Source organism: Neophocaena asiaeorientalis, unplaced genomic scaffold, assembly GCF_003031525.2.
Source record: "Neophocaena asiaeorientalis asiaeorientalis breed wild unplaced genomic scaffold, Neophocaena_asiaeorientalis_V1.1 scaffold606, whole genome shotgun sequence".
In the NCBI taxonomy this organism is placed as follows: Eukaryota; Metazoa; Chordata; class Mammalia; order Artiodactyla; family Phocoenidae; genus Neophocaena; species Neophocaena asiaeorientalis.
The window spans coordinates 1724369-1744967 of NW_020173687.1; the positions used below are offsets into that span (position 1 = coordinate 1724369).

Sequence of the window (20599 nt, forward strand, 5' to 3'; positions counted from 1 at the left end):
CCTCGGCCCAGGTGCACAGTGGGGGTGGACCAGCGCTGAGTGGCCAGAGGTGGGCTGTCTGTCCTCCGTGTTCTGACCGTGGCCCTGCCCTTTGATGGCAACTCTGACCCGTCATTGACGACTGCGTTTCTTGGCTGAGGCAGGCAGAGCATGTAAGACATCCATCCCATATTGTGTCTGTGATCTCCCAGGAAATGCATCAAAGCACGTTCAAGGCGACGCAGCTTGGTGCCTGATGTGATAGGTGGCCGATGACACAGCTCACAGTCACGAGAAGCACAGACGGGTTCTATTAATGCGAGCGGGACTTGTGCTCCGTTTCTGGTGTCTTCCTCGTGCTTTCCACTGCTCTGGCCACCGATGCATTAAAATCACGTTCTAATCTAATCTCAGTGCTCTAGCTGCTGCTCAGAGCAGCTTTCCCCGACCAGGGCCTGGCACTCATCGTGGCTGGCTGAGGGGCTGGGCCTCTGTGGATCCTGCGGGGTGAGGGAGGTGGGCAGGGGGCTGCGGGATGGTCACCAGGTCCCAGCTTCCAGCTGCTGTTGACCAAACGTTTGTGTAGCGGCTACTCTAGCTCCTGAAGCTTGCTTTATGCAGCTGATCCCAGAACCCACGTGGCATGGGCCTGGCACGGGGCCTTTGTGAGTGCCCTTTCCTGACTCTGGGACGCCCCTCCCCGCCCCATCTTCCCCTGGCTTGTCCTTCTAATCCTGCAGGTCCTGGACCCACAGCAGGTCACTCATAGCCAGCAGTGCAGCAGGAGACCCCGGCCACTCTCCTATCCTCCATTTGGTTCTTTTCCGGCACCTCCTGTTCCCTGAAATTGTCTGGCTGGTTTGTTTCACACTCGTCTCCCTGGGGCAGAGACTGCTGAGTTGTCCCTAATATCCATTTCCTCTTCGTTCCTTAATAAAAGAACTGAAGCCCCAAACTTCATCTGGGCTCATCACTGCCCAACCAGAAGACGACATTCCTCAGCATCCCTTGCAGTGAGACGTGGCTTCGTGACTGAGTTCTGGCTTTCATGAGCTGTGAGTGGAAGTCCTTAGAAGGGCTGGGATGTGCCCTTGGCCTCCCCCTCCTCCTGTTTGCCAGAATGTGGTCACGATGGCTGGAGCACCAGCAGCTGCTCTGGGCCGTATGCTGCAGCTTTTGCCAAGGACATGGGAGTGGCCAGAGTGAGCTTGGTTTCTCATACCTGACCCTGGGCTGCCTGCTTCCAGTCTTCTTTTATGTGGCAGAAAGTAAACCTCCATCTTGTTAAGATTGCTGTAATTACTATGCAGACAAACCTGGTTCAAGCTGACACACTGGCCTCTAGAATGTCACCCATGCAAAGGAGAAGGCTCTTGTCTGTTTTGCTCACTGATGGATAGAGCCTGGCACATGGCAGGAGCCCAGGGAGCTGTAACAGTGGTAGTAACAGTGCCCAGCTCCCCTGGCGCCCACACGAGCAAATGACCTGGGCGCCTGCATCAGTGAAGCACCAAGCCCAGGGCTTCGAATGGGCGAGGGCGAGGGCGAGGGCGAGGGCGAGGGCGAGGGCGAGGGCGGGCCCCCCCCGTGTCTCCCTGCCCCTGGGCGCACCGTTGTCAGCTGCCAGGAAGGTGGCCTCATAGGCGTTGTTTTTGACGTAGAGAGACTCGCGGTCGAGGACGGCCGCCGTGCTGATCTGACCGTTGGTGGCATTAATGTGCAGCCAGTTCGCTGGGTCCGACAGCTTTGAGTATCTGCGGGGGAGGGAGGGGAGGGGTGAGGCGAGGGGCTGCGGGAGCCCCTCCTGGCCGCCCTCCTGCCGAGCTCGCGCGGGGTGGGGGTGGGCGTCCTTCCCTGAAGCCCTGCACGGGGTCCTCCCACACGGGACGGTGACCACGGCGGCTGGAAGTCTCCAAGGAGAACGGGCTATTTAACCTCACAAGGACCCTGGGAGGCAGATTCTCCCATCGCCCCCTTTACAGGCGGGGAGACGAGGGGCAGAGGGCGCCGGTGACTCACAGAATCATAAGCGCAGGAGTGTCAAGCGGGGTCAGGACCCAGCCCGACTCTAGATGCGGCTGAATGTCCTTCAGGCTTTTCCCACCGTCTCGTGTCAGGGCAGCCTGGCGGCCGGTGATGCCAGCTGTCCCCAGACTGGGCTTCCCTGCCTGGGGACACCACAAGTCGGGGATGCCCCTAAGCACCCACCCGGGACTTTCTGGGTTGCAGGTTTCACTGGGCATTCAGGACTCTTCTCTATGGAAGACGGGGCTCCCCTTTCCCAGGGCCCGAGGGTGCTCTGTGGGCCCACCTCACGGCCTGCTGCATGAACCGGTCAGGGTCCACTGCTGAAAACGTGGTGAGCACGGTGCCGGTGGGCACGCCCTCCTCCAGGCGGATCAGCTTGTGGTTCGAGGGGAAGTAGGGGGCCTCGTTGATGTCCATGACTGAGATGGTCACCCCCGCCGTGGACTGGAAGGACATCTGGATCCCGCTGGCCAGGGGCGCCTGGTTGGACACCATCACGGTCAGCATGAACGCTCTGTTCAGCTCATAGTCGACCGCCTGGAATGAGAGGCGCCGGGACGGGGAGCTGGCTTAGGTGCCCGCGAGGCTGTCAGGGAGGGCGGTGCCCGTGGGGCTGCTTGGTCTGCACCCGCCCTGCTCTGGGCCCAGGAGGTCAGTCCCGAGGGGTGCCGTCCCCCAGCTTCCCACGTCATGGAGTGGCAGTAGCTGGGCTCCTCGGGGGCTACGGCTCCCGCCCGGCACACCTCCTAGCCAGCGGCTCTGGCACTCATCAAGCATTGGGAGTGCGGGGGCCCCACCCTGCTCCCTGCAGCCTGGCAGGTCGAGGCCCTGGCTCTTGTCCGTCCAGGGTGCCTCACCAGGTGTGGTGGGTGGAAGGGTGGCCTCCAAGGATACGTCCCTCTGGAACCTGTGACTGTGACCTTTGGCAAATAGGGTTTTTGTAGATGTAATGAAGTTAAAGGTCTTGAGAGGGAGTCACCCTGGATTGAGGTGGCCCCCGATTCAAGCTTGGGTGCCCTATGAGTTAGGGGAGGGAGACTGGAGACACAGAAAGGGGCCAGGTGAAGACAGGCACAGGCTGGGGTGATGCAGCTCTGAGCCAGGGATGGCCAACAACCCCCAGAAGCTGGACGGGGCAGGAGGGAATCCTCCCAGAACCTCCAGAGGGAGCACGGCCCGCCCAATGCCTTGATTTTGGATGTCTGGCCTCCAGAGCTGTGAGAGAGCATCCTTCAGTTGTTCTAACCCACCTGGTCTGTGGTAAGTTGCTACAGCAGCCCCAGGACACCAACACACCAGGTCTCACGGAGCCCCCTCACCTCTGTGCATGGCCCTTGCATGAGCATTCTCTCCAGTTGACACGCATTTTGGGGGTGTCGGGACCCCGGCTGACAAGTGCTAGTATGGTTCTACTGTCTATAGTTATAGGGTCTACGGGGTACGATCAGTCTCTGGGGGTATTCTTCACATTTTGAGGGGGGATGGAAGCTGTACGGAAGCACTTGGGGCCCCGAGATGTGTAATTATTCCTGGCAAAGCTTGCAACAGTCTCACTAGAAAACAAGCAACACAGCACACTGCAACTGCATTTGAACAGTTCTTAGACACACGCGAAGATCACGTGCCCAAGAATATTCACTGAAGCATCACCTGTGTCATTCATAGAGGAGATACACTGCTGTCAACTCAGGCGCCCAGAGCACTGGCTGCGTGGATGGGCTGCGTCCACACAGTGGGGACATTTGCAGCTGTAACAAAGAACCGGGAAGATACACGTGGGAACGGAGAGATCTCCGGGATCGACTGGTGAGCACAAAAGGCAACATCCTTTGCAGGCTGCCTCTTGTGTGAAAGGGGGAGAGGAACACGAATTTGCGTATGTATCTGCTCAAATTTGCAAAAAGAAATGCTGCAAGGATAAACCAAAAACTCATAAAACAGTCACCCGTGAGCAGAGGGAAGGAATAAGGGTGGAGGGAACGTCTGGAGGTGTGAGTTTGCTGTGTATGTTTTGCCACGTAGCTTTGATTTTAGAGCCATGTAAAATCTTACAATCTCACATTTTAGGTATTACAAGTAAACTTGTATATATAAAGCAATCTCTGAAAATTAGAAACAAACTGAGTTAAATTAAACTAACTATATATCGATGGTAATATAACTCCCAAGAAAATAATGATTTCTCGTGACTGGGACAGCATTTAGACGGTAAGTCCTTCATGGGATTTATTCTAAGGACAAGAGTTATTGCAAAGAAATCTTAAATTCATTTGGTCTGCTTGCTGTTGGCAGGGATTTTGGATTTGTTATTTTTTAAGCTTTTTATGTATAATTGGCTCTCTATATCCATGGGTTCCACATCCGTGGATTTAACCAACCACAGATTGAATACATTTGAAAAAATTTCCAGAAATTTAAAACCTGAATTTGCCTCACACAGGCAACAATTTACACAGCACTGACATGGTATTAGGTATAAATTACACGGGAGAGTGTGTGTAGGTTATATGCAAATATTCAGTTGGCCAAAAAGTTCTCATGGAAAAACCCGAACGAACTTTTTTGGCCAACCTGATACTATGCCATTTTGTATAAGGGACTTGAGCATCTGTGGATTTTGGTACCTACCTGTGGGGGTGTGTGTCCCGGAACCAATCCCCCATGGATACCGAGGGGTGATTGTATATTGTAGGTTAAAGTAAATCAGCAATTATCTTACTGTTGTTAGGAACCAAGATTTTCAGTGTAAGAGAAACGAGATCAAGTATAAAATCGACAAAGGTAAGTAAAACCCTCCAGTGTTCAATTTGGATGAAATGATCATGTGACTTGGTGAAGTAACTTTGAGGTGGTCAGGAAGCACATGCACTGAAGTGTCACTTCTTCGCGCTGCCCTGACAACATCCAGTCGCGACGGCAGCAGCCGCGGTGAGCACCTCTCGCGTCTGGACGTTGGTTTCTAAGTACCACTCCTCGCTAGAGGAATGGCCCGTCCAGATGTGAGGCAAGAAATCAGCAAGACGAACCTGGGCTGTGCACTCAGGTCCCAACACAAGGATGTAGCAGAAGCACCCAGAACCAGCTGCCGGAGGAGCCCCCTAGCCAGAGGTCAAGCCCCGTACTAGCTGCGGCTGAGCACAACACACCGAGTGTGTAAAAACCCGCACAGCCTCAGCCGTGACGAGAAAGTGAAAAACGCAAGTTCACTGACTGCTTTTGGATTTTTACCCAGGTCCTCATCTCTGGAATCTGTGGATAGTCACCCTCCCTGGCAAAAGGGGACTTTGTAGGCACGATGAAGGTAAGGGTCTTGAGCTGGGAGGTGGTCCTGGATAACCCAGGTGGGCCCTACGTGCTGTCACAGGGTCGTTCCGGGCTCCTGACCTCCAGAAAAGTGCGAGGGTAAACGCGTGTCGTGTTACACAGTTGTTACAGCAGCCGTAACACCTGGATGCAGGTGGTGACACTGCCTGTTGCTGGCTCACCAGTTCTGCTCTGAGAATCGGAAGTATAGGTGGAGAATGAAGCCACGTTCTCGCCTTTTCTGCCGAGCTGCATTAATTTCATGTTCCTATTTAGTGGCTTAAAACAACACAGATTTGTTATCTTACAGTTCTCGGGGCCAGAAGCCAAAAGTTTGTGCTGCCGGGCTAAGGTCGGGGTGTGGGCAGGGCTGGCTGCTTCTGAAGGCTCCTGGATGCCTTTTCTGGCTCCGTCCGAGAGGCGCCTGTGCTCTTGGCCCCTCCCTCCGTCTTCAGAGCGGCAACGCGGCACCTTCCGGTCTGTCTCTCTCAGACCTCTGCTGCATCCTCAGGTCTCCTCTGACTCTGGTCCTCTTGCGTCACTCTTCTAAGGGCCCCGCGATTACTTGGGGGCCCCCCAGGACTATCCAGGGCAACCTCCCATCTCAAGATCCTTAACTTCTTCACATCTGCAAAGTGCCCTTTGCCACATATGCACAGATCTGGGAGACTGGGACCTGGGTGGGCATCTTTGCGTGGGCGTTGTTCTGACAGCTGCAGGCCTGCATTTCAGCATCGTCACAGGGCTCTTTTATATAGAAGCGTTCTAGCCGAGGACTGTACAAGGAATGATAGGATTGTAAAGCACCATTTTATACCGCCTAATGAAGAAATGAACTTGGCAATGACCATCGACATGATGAAACCAACAGATGGGGGTGGTGGAGAGCCGTGTTTTTGCAGACTGCTTGCCGGTCATAACGGGGAGGAGCCAACTCCACGGTGATGGGAGCGGCCTGTCAGCACCGGAGCCCACTGGTCAGGCTCAGATGGCTGTGCACGGGACAACCAGACTTCTCACCGCGGAAGGCCCTTCAGGTCTGCAGCCCTGGTTACAGGAAGAGCAGAGAGCGAGAGACCAGATACACCGAGAGGAAGCAATAGGACAGATTCAGCACCGCGGACCCTGCGTTTGTGACAGGTCAGAGGTGGGGGAATATTCTAGATTATGAGAGATTCAAGAGATGGCACAACCGAATGCAACGTGGGGACCCTGGTTGGATCCAGATTTGAAAAACCATACCATAAAGAGACACTTGGAAAATTAAGGGCAATTAAATGCAGACTCAGGGCTTCCCTGGTGGCGCCGTGGTTGAGAGTCCGCCTGCCGATGCAGGGGATGCGGGTTCGTGCCCCGGTCCGGGAGGATCCCACGTGCTGCGGAGCAGCTGGGCCCGTGAGCCATGGCCGCTGAGCCTGCGCGTCCAGAGCCTGTGCTCCGCAACGGGAGAGGCCACCGCAGTGAGAGGCCCGTGTACCGCAAAAAAAAAAAGTAGACTCGTATTGGAGATCACAGAGGCGTGGCTGTCTGTCTCAGGTGCTGCGACGGTTGTAGCTATGTGAGCAGAGGTCCTGGAGTTAGAAGCACACTGCAGCAAAACATGGACGGAGCGACCTGGCAGCACGCTAGTAACTGAACCTGAAGTGGCAGGTGAGGGCACACCCGTCTCTCTTGCTTCTAGGTGTGCTTGGAAACGTTTGTGATAAGTGGTGTGACACATTTCTGCTCAGAGGGGAACTGATCGCCTCGTGGGACCAGTTGTCCTGCGAGCCCTGGGGGTGCTGGTGATGGGGCCGTGCTGCCCTGCCTGCTGCTCGCCTGGCCGGGAGGCGCCTCTGCTCCTCTGGCCCAGCCCTGCCCCATCGCTGGGCTCCCACTGCAGCTCAGCCTTGATTTTTGTGAATACTTACCGTCATACACCTGGTGCATCAAACCCATGCCTTCTCAGCTCCTGCTACTAAGTAAGGTATTGAGCACGAGAAGAGTTTACCATAAAGTAAGTAACAGTGCTGAGTGGGCGTGGAAAGGGGACGGAGACGAGGCTCCCGAAGGTGCAGTGCCTGCCCGATGGGAAGGCCTGGAGGTGGCAGCAGAGATCGGGGTTCCGGGCCGACACTTTCGTCGTCCTCCCCACTGTCCCCCCGGCTCACCTTGCGGGAGCCCCCGTCCTCTGCAGCCGTGGTCTCCTCATCTGCTGAAGGAATGGGTGTTACCTGCAGAGCCCCTGGAGCCCCCGGTGAGAAGCCACGTCCCTCCCTGGTGCTTGCCTCTTCATGGCTGAGGTCCCCCCCACCGCCCACCCCGTCGCCGAGAACTAAGCAGTTGCCAGGCCTCCAGCCCCTCCCCCAGGGCTCCCGAGTGTTGGTGGGGGATGGGGGCGACTCCACTTAAATATACTGCTTCATAAAATCACAGTGGTTGTGCCTCTGAAGAAGTCACTAAAGGAAGTGGTCCTTCTCCCATATTTATCCATTCGTGTCCCTGGAGGACAGGGAATAATGCTACGTGTCATGCATTAAAAATTGTGTCGCCAGTCTGAGTGAGGACACCTTCCAGGAAGCTTATGGCCAACGGAAGTCTGTCGGAGGGCAAAACAAGACATATTGGTAACAGAGAAATCAGTGAGTAATTTGCTCCAACAGTTTCAATCAGAGGCCAGACAGCCTCACTGGGCCTCCGCTCAGCTGCCTCCCCCACGTATGGCCACGACCCTTCGCTCAAAGCCCAGGGGCCGGGTCTGCACCCTGAGGGGAGCAGCCCAGCGTGGGCGCAGGCTCGTGGGGCAGGGCCGGGGGTGCACCAGTGCACGTGGGGGAGGCTTGGGGTGAAGTGTTTTCGCTGAGCCTTGCTGGGAGCCGCAGAGGCTACCGCGACCCTCGAACTGGCCTGCTCCCGCTGTTCCTGCCACCCTGGCCCTCCTCCGGGCACCTGGGGCACCGCTCACTCACTGCCTCGGGCAAAGCCTTGTCGCCGCCCGGCCGGGAAGCAGAAGAGGCTGATTCTTGGCCTCTGAGCTTCAGAAGCTGAGGGCCAGGTGCGAGGGAGGAGATGGGAGAGTTATCTTTTGGGGGGTGGGTGGCAGGTCAGGCCTGCAGAGTCCCTGGGGTCACGTGACCGGTCCTGCTGCGGCTGCCTCTGCCCCTGGCAGGTCGGGCGCAGTCCTTTGCCCTTGGACACTGGGGTGGCACGCACTGAACCCGAATGTCACTCTTGTTACGTCTGCCTCAGGACACGTGGCGGGGGCGGAGCTCGGGGAGCCCAGCAGGAGGCGAGGTGAGCACCCACCTTCACCACGGTGACCATGCCCTCGTTGGTGACGGGGTCCGTGCGGACGCTGAAGTGGCCCGAGGGGTCCCCGCTGATGATGCGGTAGACAGCGTTCCAGTTCGGGGAGTGGGGCTGATCTCGGTCCATCACAGTGAGGTTTGCGACCACCATCTCCACCCGGTTTTCGGGGACTTCCCCTGCGTACTGCGAAGTGTAAGAAAAGACAACGTTACGAACCCGTGTGGAAGCCTGGAGAGGCTGGAGAGGTTCTCTGCTGACCCTGGGGGGCCTCTGCTTCCAGCTGCTCCCAGACACGGTGACTCCCACAGGTTGGCCCATCCCATGTCCGTGCCGACGAGGTGGCGTCTAGAGAGGGCTCTGCTTCCTCCAGCTGAGGCCCAGCAAAGCCCGAGGCTCATCTGCACGTACCCACCTCCAAAGTAATCCCTGCCTGCGCACGCACGCACGCACGCACGCACGCACGCCAGGGCCCTCCTAAATCCCCTTCAAGCCCTTCCCATAGGCAGCAGGGGACCAATGCAAATACCTGCGGCTTGCAAGAGACTATAACAACGTGCTTACAAAATGGGAAACGAACAGGAGTGGGGACGCAGCTGCAGAGGGCTTCCCGAGCTGAACCATCTCTGGGCTCCTGCCGTCCCGGTGGTCCCCGACGCGGGCTTGGGGCCTGGGGTCAGCAGCTGCAGATGACCAAACACAGAGCCTCAACCCTTTCTTTCCTGCTGCAGCAGTGAGGGCTGCAAACCACGCCCATCGGTGAGTGGGGTTCACGTGGCCGCAGTCGTTAACGGGCAGGCAGAGACGGTGTGCGTGGCGGGGCGTGTCGGTGCTGGTGTCGAGGTGGTGATGGAAATCTGAGCACCTCTCAGCTGGCGAGTCAGTGCCGTGCAGCTGTGGCCCAGCTCAGAAGAGCCCCGAGCTCGGTTTACCGCTGTGCGGTCACAGTCTTGAAATTCTTCATACTTTGTGAATGAGGGCCCTGCGTTCTTATTTGGCGCTGGGCCACGCAAATCGTGTGGCAGTTCTGTCACAGTGCAGTGTGCTTTTGAGCCACAAAACCTGGAGACAAAGTTTGCACAAATATCTGGGGATTTCCCGTCGTGTTCACAGCAGCGCAGCCCTAACGATGGTTACCGAGTGCGCACTCTGTGCCAGGTACCGCCCTTGCGTTATTCTGCTGGTTCCTCAGGAGAACCCCATTCTTATCCCCATTTTGCAGATGAAGAAGCAGAAGCAAGAGAGGTTGAGAGACCTTGGCACAGCCCAGAGAAAGCACCGCTCAGGGAGACCGCCGACTGACTGCGGGAGCCTGGACCCAGCCATGCTGGAGACAATGCGGCTTCTGCGAGATGAGGAGATTCTCTTCTTGTTTCAGTTGCCAGGGTCAGTGTAGTGGACATCAGTAGGCTGTTTGGCTCTCCAGCACCTTCTGAATTCCCCTCTTTATTTTCCAGAACCGGGCTTTCTCGTCCTCCTCTACTGCCACGACCTGGTCAGGTGATCTAGAACCTGCCAGTGGGACACACCTTCATGAGTTTGATTCAGAAGAGAGGCAGAGAGACCTTGTGCTTTGGCGCCTGCAGTGGCAGAAGGTGGGTGGCGCCACCGTGTCCAGCGACGGAGATGGGAGCTGAGGCCTCTGCGCCCCGTGGCAGTGGAAGGTGGGGGTACCCCCGGCGGAGCCCCCCAACCGGATGCACCCGGCTCTCGGAGTTTGTGGCCACTCATGTGCTTTGGCAGCTACTGTCTTAATCAGGGTGGGTTCTGGTGCCGTCACCTGACAGCCCACCCCACCCTCCGCCACAGCCCAGTTTCAGTGCACCCCATGGGGGCCCTGTTGGGCGCCTCCACCCACTCTGCTCTGGTCCCCCGAGAATACGGGCCTGTGGTTTCACGGCATGGGGAGAGCTGCATGTCCCGGAGACCAGTTCCTTCCAGACTTCCGGGTGAAGTTTATTTGAAAGGTCTATTTTAATTCATGCAAGTTTAATAAAGGTTCACGAAGAAGTGCCTTAAGCTGGGAAGTGTGGCTTAGCATTTTCTTATGAACCTTCCCCTAGCCATGATGAGTTTTAAATTTAATTTTTTGGGTTTTCAGACACAGGGAAAGCCTCTCCCATGCCCCGTGGGATGTAAAGGCGGATACTTGGGAAAGGAAGAATTTGAAGAGTGTCGGAATTTCTTGCATAGCTGTAACCCAGAATTCACATGCACCCCCATCTCGAGACGCAGGGTGGATTTCCTATTCATGCCTGGGCCTTCCAGCACAACCCCAGCTCCTCCGCACAAATCTGTGGGGCTCCCAGGGGAGGGTCACATTAGCAGAGTGGAGGATTTGGGTGGGAACAGTGAAGCCCAGCCAGGATTTAGGGAAGACCCCTCAGCCAGGCCGAGAGGATGGAGGATGGCAGAGCCTGTCCCCACAGACCCGGGGACCACCAGGGCACCTGCTCCACTGGGGATGCCAGACTCCCTGAGATGACGCTTTTGTTTCTGGCCCCAGTATTCGAACCATCGCTGGTCCTAGCGCGGCTCAGGCCTGAGGACCTGACCCTCCCCCAGCTGCCTTCTCTCTGGGCCCTGGACCCTGGTATGACCGAGGGTGTTATGCGAGGGGGGTGTCCCCCACCCAGTCCTCTCCTGAGCCAGGAACTCAGGGATCGCCCTGGAAGCCCCGGGGCTGCGTTGGCTTCTGTTGGAAAACGTGCATTCTCCTCTGACATTCCTATGGTTTTACTTTTTGTTTTGTTTTCTTTTTAGTTTCTTTATCATTTGCAGTGAGAATTTCCAAGCCTCCCCTGCTTCTCTCCCTCACAGCCCACAGCACTCCCGAGCTCCTGCTCTCTTCTTTTCATCTTTCCGCAGCGCCTGGCCCCGGGGGCTCCGGCCCAGGGACGTGCGCCGCGGCACTGGTGCAGGGGAGCCGGAGGTGGTAGTGGTACAACGTTCCGGCAATTTTAACTTTTGAAATTTAGTTTCCTCTCCAGTAAAACGGTGACGATTTCTGTCGGCTTCTGAGTTTGGAATCAGAATCTGACGGGTGGGACCAGTGGCTCGTAACGGGGGACCTGGTGGCTGACATCCATCCTCCTCCACCCACAGGGAGAAGCCTGGGGCCCGGGGCCCGGGGCCCGGGTGGTGACTCTGGAGCCTTGTCCCCTCCTTGCGGTGCTGCTGTGAGAACAGGTGAGTGACGCCCGGGACGTGGCCCTTGGGACGCCAGCTCAGTGAGAGGACCCTGAAGCACCTCCCCGGCTTTTTGGTTCACAGACGGGCTTGGTCACCCCCTTTCCAGAAAGAAGGGCTACTGGGTGCTTGTCGCCCTCTCTTCTGTCTTCAGAGGACCCTGGGAGGGGACCCACCATGATCTCACCCCCCCCTTTATTTTTTTTTTTAACATTTAGCTTAATTTTATTCATGCTTGCCTTGGAATGGGGACTAGGTCATCCAATCAAATATACAGTAAAGACAAATACGTTCTATCACGTACAGTCTTGAACTGTAGCGCGATGTACCTTAAGGACTCCCATCCTCCCTTTCTTAACAGATGAGGAAACGACTTGGAATGAATGTTTTGGTGCCTCCACCGTGAACCCCTCACCCGCTGAAGGCAGAGCCGGGACCCTGTCTGCTCCGCCGCCCAGTCGGTGCCCCTGTGATGGGGGTCAGGTACCACCCGCGGCGTTTTTAGGGCAGAGAACAAACTTCCCTGTAGATGAGCGGATGCTCCCAGCTTCACCTTGAGCCATGTAACACTTACGCGTCAAGAGGGGAAAACGTTCTGACGCTCAGAGAGGTCCGACTATCAGCCTAAGGGCACAAAGCTAGGAGGGACCCGGGGGTTCGGGGGGGGCAGAAGGGGGCTTCCCGACTCCAGGAGACCCTCCCGTGGGCCTGTGTGTGGCTGGGTCTCAGGGCTTTGCTCCAGGACCTGAGGATGAGGCAGAGGGAGGCCCTTGGGTCGGGTCTGCGGCTGTTTCCTGGGGGCCTCGGCCCTACCCCAGGGGACCCGCCTCACCTTGCAGGGGTGCTGAGGGACAGCCTCGCAGTGGCAGCAAGCAGAGCGCAGGCTCGGAGCAGGCGAAGGGAAAACGACGTCTAATTCACATTTCAGAACAGGAATTGGATCATGCAAATCCCCACCCCCACCTCTTCAGCTTCTGCTGATGGCTCTTGATTAAGCTCGATAAAATTAGCCTGGCTGTGCAGGGGGTGCAGCCAGCCCCGGGCCTTCGCCCGCCTGCCCCCACTGAGCCCAGCAGACGGTGTCCTGGGGCCCTGCCTTCCACCCGTCCCGAGGGGCCGTGTCATAACGTGTGACCCCGGGACATTAGCCAATCCACACACATCCACGCCGCCGGCCCACAGCCCCGACAGTAAGCAGGCTGGGCCTCTATGTGCTCTCCTGGCCTCCAGGGCGCGGGCCTGGCTGAGGCGACTGGGGTGGAGGAGGGGCGGGGGCGGCTCTGGGAAGAGGCAGCCGTTCCGAAAGCCCGGAGGAGCATCGTCCTGAGGAAGAGTCCCGGGAGCCAGGCTGTGCCCACCTTTCCTTCATCCAGGCGTGCAGGCAGGAACTTTCCCCGGGGAGGTGCCCCAAGGCACCTCCTTGGGTCACATGCAAACTCCCTCCTGGGTCTCCGTGTAACTCCCGGGCTGCCCCCTTTTCAGGCATGTGTGCGGATCCGGGGGTATCTTGTTGATCATCTCCCCTCCCCTCGTGTGGACACCCCAGCGCAAACAGGTCAGGAAGGTGCTCCGCCCCATCGCTTCCTCACAGGCCACCAAGGACCCGGCCTTTCTAGGGGATCAGCGGGCGTTTGCAGGGCGGCTGGCGTGCAGAAGCACAGACGAGGTTCAGGCTAGAAGCAGAGGAGCCACACAGGGCTCAGGTCAGGGCTGACCAGGGCTCGTCAAAGCCAGATCAGGGCTCGGAACAGTGGGCGGAAGTGTTCCCCCGCGGACGTGCCCTGCGGGAGCTCGGGTGTGAGGGCAGCCTCGGGGCCCCTCTCTGGAGCTGCGGAAACCCGGGAAGGCAGCGCTGCTCCATCTCAGAAGGGGACGGGAGACACACTTGGGGTCTCGAAGGACAGAGGTGTGGTGCGAAGGTGGGCCCGCGGAAGCAGGAGATGTGGGTTGGACTCTGTCTCACTGTGTGACCTCGGGTAGCCCGAATTACCCCTCCGGGCCTCAGGTGTCTCTGGTGGAAAAAGGGATAGCAGCTGTTTTCCTGACGGAGAAAACCCTCTTCTGAGGAAATACACTCAGAAGCCTTTAGATGAGAGGGCATCACGCATACTACTGATTCCCAAGCAGCTCAGAAAGAATTGTGTGGCCGCACCTACAGGGAGAAGCGGGCACACGTGGCATGGCGCCGACAGGGTCGGTGTGCGCGGCTCTCCCTTTTGTTTGCTTTAACTGGAGCACAGCTGATGTACAATGTGTGTTAGTTTCAGGTGTAGAGCAAAGTGACTCAGTTATACACATATATATGTATATTCTTTCTCGGGGTCTTTCCCCATACAGGTTATTAGGAAGTACTGAGCAGAGCTCCCTGTGTTACACAGTAGGTGCTTGTTCTCTATCTATTTTATATACAGTCGTGTGTATATGTTAATCCCAACCTCCTAAATTATCCCCCGGCCCTTTGGTAACCATAAGTTTGTTTTCTATGTCTACGAGTCTGTTTCTGTTTTGTAAATAAGTTCATCTGTATCATTCTTTTAGTTTCCACGTGTAAGTGATAGATGATGGTATTTGCCTTTCTCTGTCTGACTTCACCTAGCATGATCATCTCCAGGTCCATCCATGTTGCTGCAAGTGGCATTATTTCATTCTTTTTTATAGCTGAGTAATATTCCATTGTATATATCTACCCCATCTTCTTTATCTACTCATCTGTTGATGGACATTTAGGTTGCTTCCATGTCTTGGCTATTGTAAGTGGTGCTGCAGTGAACACTAGGGTGCATGTATCTTTTCAAATTATGGCTTTCTCCAGATAAATGCCCAGGAATGGGACTGCTGGGTCATATGGTAGTTCTATATTCAGTTTTTTAAGGAAGTGCCATACTGTTCTCCATCGTGGCTGCACCAGTTTACCTTCCCACCAACAGTGCAAGAGGGTTCCCTTTTCTCCACACCCTCTCCAGCATTTGTTGTTTGTAGATTTTCTGGTGATTTCCATTCTAACTGGTGTGAGGTGATACTTCATTGCAGTTTTGATTTGCATTTCTCTAATTAGTGATGTTGAACATCTTTTCACGTGCCTTTTTGCCATCTGTAGGTCTCCTTTGGAGAAATTTCTACTTAGGTCTTCTGCCCATTTTTTGACTGGGTTTTCTTGATATTGAGCTGCATGGGCTGTTTGTATATTTTGGAGATGAATCCCTTGTCAGTCGCTTCATTTGAAAATATTTTCTCCCATTCCATAGGTTGTCTTTTCGTTTTCTTTATGGTTTCCTTTGCTATGCAAAAGCTCTTAAGTTTAATTAGGTCCCATGTGTTTATTTTTGTTTTCATTACTCTGGAAGATGGATCCAAAGATGTATTGCTGTGATATGTCAAAGGGTGTCCTCCCTATGTTTTCCTCTAGGAGTTTTATAGTATCCAGTCTTATGTTGAAGTCTTTAATCCATTTTGAATTTATTTTTTGTATCATGTTAGAGAATGTTCTAATTTCATTCTTTTACATGTAGCTGTACAGCTTCCCCAGCACTACTTATTGAAGAGACTGTCTTTTCTCCATTGTATATTCTTGCCTCCTTTGTCGTAGATTAATTGACCATAGGTGTGTGGGTTTATCTGTGGGCTTTCTATCCTGTTCCATTGATCTACATTTCTGTTTTTGTGCAAGTACCATGCTGTTTTGATTACTGTAGCTTTGTAGTATAGTATGAAGTCAGGGAGCCTGATTCCTCCAGCTCTGTCTTTCTTTCTCAAGATTGCTTTGGCTATTTGGGGTCTTCTGTGTTTTCATACAAATTTTAAAACTTTTTGTTCTAGTTCTGTGAAAAATACCGTAGGTAATTTGATAGGGATTTCACTGAGTCTGTAGATTACCTTGGGTAGTATAGTCATTTTGACAATATTGATTCTCCCAGTCCAAGAACTTGGTATATGCTTCCATCTGTTTATGTCATCTTCAGTTTCTTTCATCAGCATCTTACAGTTTTTGGAGTACAGGTTTTTCTTTTTTTCTCCTTAGATAGGGTCATTCCTGGGTATTTTATTCTTTTTGATGCCATGGTAAATGGGATTGTTTCCTTAATTTCCCTTTCTGATCTTCTGTTGTTAGTGTATAGAAATACAACAGATTTCTGTGTATTAATTTTGTATCCTGCAACTTTACCAGATTCACTGATGAGCTCTAGTAGTTTTCTGGTAGCATCTTTAGGATTCTCAATGAGTGTACAGTGTAATGTCATCTGAAAATGGTGACAGTTTTGCTTCTTCTTTTCCAGTTTGGATCCCTTTTATTTCTTTTTCTTTTCCAATTGCTGTGGCTAGGACTTCCAAAACTATGCTGAATAAAAGTGGCAAGAGTGGACAATCTTGTCTTGTTCTTTTAAAATTTATTTATTTTTATTCTATTTTTGGCTGCATTGGGTCTTTGTTGCTGTGCGTGGGCTTTCTCTAGTTGAGGCGAGCAGGGGCTACTCTTGCTGTGGTGCACGAGCTTCTCGTTGCAGTGATTCCTCTTGCTGCAGAGCACAGGCTCTAGGCGCATGGGCTTCAGTAGTTGTGGCACACAGGCTTAGCTGCTCCGCAGCATATGGGATCCTCCCAGACCAGGGCTTGAACCCGTGTCCCCCGCATTGGTGGATTCTTAACCACTGCGCCACCAGGGAAGTCCCCTTGTCTTGTTCTTGATCTTAGAGGAAACACTTTCAGCTTTTCCCCATTGAGTATGATGTTGGCTGTGGGTTTGTCATATATGGTCTTTATTATGTTGAGGTAGGTTCCCTCTATGCCTACTTTCTGGACAGTTTTTTTGTTTGGTCATAAATGGGTATTGAATTTTATCAGAAGTTTTTTCTGCATCTACTGAGACGATCGTATGGTTTTTATTCTTCAATTTGGTAATGTGGTGTATCACACTGATTGATTTGCAGATATTGAAAAATCCTTGCATCCCTGGGATGGATCCCACTTGATCGTGGTGTATGATCCTTTTAATGTATTGTTGGATTCGGTTTGCTAGTGTTTTGTTGAGGATATTTGCGTCTGTGTTCATCAGTGATATCGGCCTGTAATTTTCTTTTTTTTTGAAGTATTTTTGTCTGGTTTTGGTATCAGAGTGATGGTAGCCTCATAGAATGAGTTTGGAAATGTTCCTTCTGCAATTTTTGGAATAGTTTCAGAAGGATAGGTGTTAACTCTTTTCTAAATGTTTGATAGAATTCACCTGTAAAACCATCTGGTCCTGGACTTTTGTTTGTTGGGAGTTTTTAAATCACAGATTCAATTTCAGTACTTGTAATTAAATGGTCTTTTCATATTTTCTGTTTCTTCCTGGTTCAGTTTTGGGAGATTGTACCTTTCTAAGAATTTGTCCATTTCTTCTAGGTTGTCCAATTTATTGCCATATAGCTGCCTGTAGTAGTCTCTTGTTCTTTGTATTTCTGTGGTGTCAGTTGTAATGTCTCCTTGTTCATTTCTAGTTTCATTGATTTGAGTCCTCTCCCTTTTTCTCTTGATGGGTCTTGCTAAAGTTTTATTAATTTTGTTTATCTTTTCAAAGAACCAGCTTTTATTTATTTATTTATTTTTTGCTGTACGCGGGCCTCAAGCTTTTATTTTAATTGATCTTTTTTGATGGTTTTCTTAGTCTCTATTTCATTTATTTCTGCTCTGATCTTTATGATTTCTTTCCTTCTACTAACTTTGGGTTTTGTTTGTTCATTTTTAGTTGCTTTAATGTAAGGTTAGGTTGTTTGAGGTTTTTCTTTTTCCTGAGGTAAGCTTGTATCGCTATAAACTTTCCTCTTAGAACTGCTTTTGCTGCGTTCCATAGCTTTTGGATCATAGTGCTTTCGTTTTCATTTGTCTCTAGGTATTTTTTGATTTCCTCTTTGATTTCTTCAGTGATCCATTGGTTGTTCACTAGCATACTGCATAGCCTCCATGTGTTAGTGTTTGTTTTTTTGCAGTTTTTTTTCTTGTAGTTGATTTCTAACCTTATAGTGTTGTGGTTGGAAAAGATGCTTGATATGATTTCAATTTTCCTAAATTTACTGAGGCTCACTTTGTGGCCCAGCAGGTGATCTATCCTGGAGAATGTTCCGTGTGCACTTGAAAAGAATGTGTATTCTGCTGCTTTTGGATAGAATGCTCTGTAGATATCAGTTAAGTGCATCTGGTCTAATGTGTCATTTAAGGCTTGTGTTTCCTCACTGATTTTGTCTGGATCGTCTGTCCATTGATGTAAGTGGGGCGCCGAAGTCCCCCACTATTATTTATTTACTGTCAATTTCTCCTTTTATATCTGTTAACATTTGCCTTATATATTGAGGTGCTCCTGTGTTGGGTGCATATATATTTACAATTGTTGTATCTTCTTCTTGGATCGATCCCTTGATCATTACGTAGTGTCCTCCTTTGTCTCCTGTAGTAGTCTTTATTTTCAAGTCTATTTTATCTGATATGAGTTTTGCTACTCCAGCTTTCTTTTGATTTCCATTTGCATGGAATACCTTTTTCCACCCCCTTTCAGTCTGTATGTGTCTCTAGGTCTGAAGTGGGTCTCTTGTAGACAACATATATATGGGTCTTGTTTTTTTATCCATTCAGCCAGTCCACGTCTTTTGGTTGGAGCATTTAACCCGTTTACATTTAAGGTAACTATTATTATTATTTTTTGTGGTACGTGGGCCTCTCACTGTTGTGGCCTCTCTCGTCGCGGAGCACAGGCTCTGGACGCGCAGGCTCAGTGGCCATGGCTCACGGGCCCAGCCGCTCCGCGGCATGTGGGATCCTCCTGGACCAGGGCACGAACCTGTGTCCCCTGCATCGGCAGGCAGACCCTCAACCACTGCACCACCAGGGAAGCCCCCATTTAAGGTAATTATTGATACGTATGTTCTTACTGGCATTTTGTTAATTGTTTTGGGTTCGTTTTTGTAGGTCTTTTTTCTTCCTTTCCTCTTTTGTTCTTCTCTCTTCTTATGATTTGACGACTATCTTTAGTGTTGTGTTTGGATTCCTTTTTCTTTTTTGTGTGTACGTCTATTATAGATTTTTGGTTTGTGGTTACCATGAGGTTCTGATACAGCAGTGTATATAAATATATGATTGTTTTAAATTGTGATCTCTTAATTTCAAACACACTTCCAGTGTCCTGCACTTGTGCTCTCCTCCTCTCACGATTGCTGGTGTTGATACCATGCTTGTGTGGATGATCTCCTACCTTTACTGTACGTTTGCCTTTACTGGTGAGCTTTCCCATTTCATCATTTTCTTGTTTCTAGTTGTGGCCTTTTCTTTTCCACTTAGAGAAGTTCCTTCAGTGTCTGTTGTAAAGCTGGTTTGGTGGTGCTAAATTCTTTTAGCTTTTGCTTGTCTATAAAGCTTTTGATTTCTCCATCAAATCTGAATGAGAGCCTTGCTACGTAGAGTATTCTTGGTTGTATGTCTTTTCCTTTCATCACTTTAGATATATCCTGCCACTCCCTTCTGGCCTGCATAGTCTCTGCTGAAAAAAATCAGCTGATAATCTTTTGTTTTTAAAAATAAATGTATTTATTTTTGGCTGTGTTGGGTCTTCGTTGCTGCGAGCGGGCTTTCTCTAGTTGTGGCGAGCGGGGGCTACTCTTTGTTGTGGTGCTCGGGCTTCTCATTGTGGTGGCTTCTCTTGTTGCAGAGCACGGGGTCTAGGCGCGCAGGCTCAGTAGTTGTGGCACACTCCGCGGCACAGGGCTCGAACCCGTGTCCCCTGCACTGGCAGGCGATTCTTAACCACTGCACCACCAGGGAAGCCCCAGTCTTTCCTTTTCATTGATGAGTGACTGTTCAGCAGTTAGTTGTGATTTTGGTGCTTTTGTGTTAGGTGAGCGCAAGGCCTTCTACTCCACCATCTTGTCTTCTCTCTGTGAGGCTATTCTTTTCCCTGTTTCTATTCTTGCAACTTTTCTGTGAGCCTGAAATTATTTCTAAACACATGTTGAAAAAATTTCAAGGGCGTTCGGAATCTGTGGATATGGAAAGGTCTTCAAGACATATCATAAGCGGAAAAACCAAAACAACGCAAGGGTCAGAGTGAAAACACAAGGGGCTCTTCCTCAAAGTAAGTCATTTTATACCTTTTAAGGTACTGTACCGTGTGTGTGAATTACCTAACCAAATACTCAAGTTAATTTTTAAAAAAGAGATAGATAATGATTAAGTGAAGCCGGGTGAGGCAATGAAAACTTGTTCCTAGTTCCAAAGGGTCCAAGCTGAGAACAGAAAAAACCCAGATGGGCGGGGCCCTATCTGACTGAACTGATACAGCAACAAGGAAGGACCCCAGAGGCCTTATGCCACCAGGTGGGAGGCTCCAGGGAATCGTGTGTTCCGTGTGACTCCGTTTACATGACATCCTAGAACAGGTAAAGCTCACCTTGGACGATGGGCCTGGGTTGCTGCCGGCGCGGGGGAAGGTTTCACTCAAGATTTGTGCCTCATACTGTAGGCACGTCAGACCTCAGTGCAACGAACAATGAGCTGCTCTCCTCATGTCCAGACTCCCTGGGACGCTGCTCCTGAGCCCTTCCTGCCACTGCCCACTGGCCGTGGAGAGCAAACAGAATGGAAGCCATCCCACCCTAACCAGGGGGCAGAGACCTGAGCGGCTCCCTCTGTGGGGCGATCTGCCATCTGCCCACCAGATGGCGCTGTGCCCTTATGGCTGAGGCTGCCCTCCTCTGGCTTGGTCCAGCCACGACACAGAGCCTAGGACTCTGAGATGCCTTACTGCAGGGATGTGGGATTTGGGGACTCCAGAATTTGGAGCCTGGGGGGGGGG

General features: G+C 52.2%; 1 protein-coding gene and 1 long non-coding RNA gene across 7 annotated transcripts in view; one reads left to right on the plus strand and one right to left on the minus strand.

Moving 5' to 3' along the window:
* CDH4 (cadherin 4) overlaps window positions 1-20599 on the minus strand; it is a 573059-nt gene that overhangs the window by 4834 nt on the left and 547626 nt on the right. For all 6 annotated transcript variants that reach the window (XM_024750194.1, XM_024750195.1, XM_024750192.1 and 3 more), the window contains 3 exons: window positions 8596-8781; window positions 2291-2544; window positions 1591-1733 (listed from right to left, as the gene is read on the minus strand). In XM_024750194.1, coding sequence (XP_024605962.1) covers window positions 1591-1733; window positions 2291-2544; window positions 8596-8781 — 583 coding nt within the window. The remainder of the gene's footprint in view (window positions 1-1590; window positions 1734-2290; window positions 2545-8595; window positions 8782-20599) is intronic.
* On the plus strand, window positions 8790-14184 carry LOC112402973 (uncharacterized). Its single transcript, XR_003003796.1, has 4 exons — window positions 8790-9981; window positions 10053-10190; window positions 11701-11784; window positions 12146-14184. It is a non-coding gene; the product is annotated as an uncharacterized LOC112402973 (long non-coding RNA).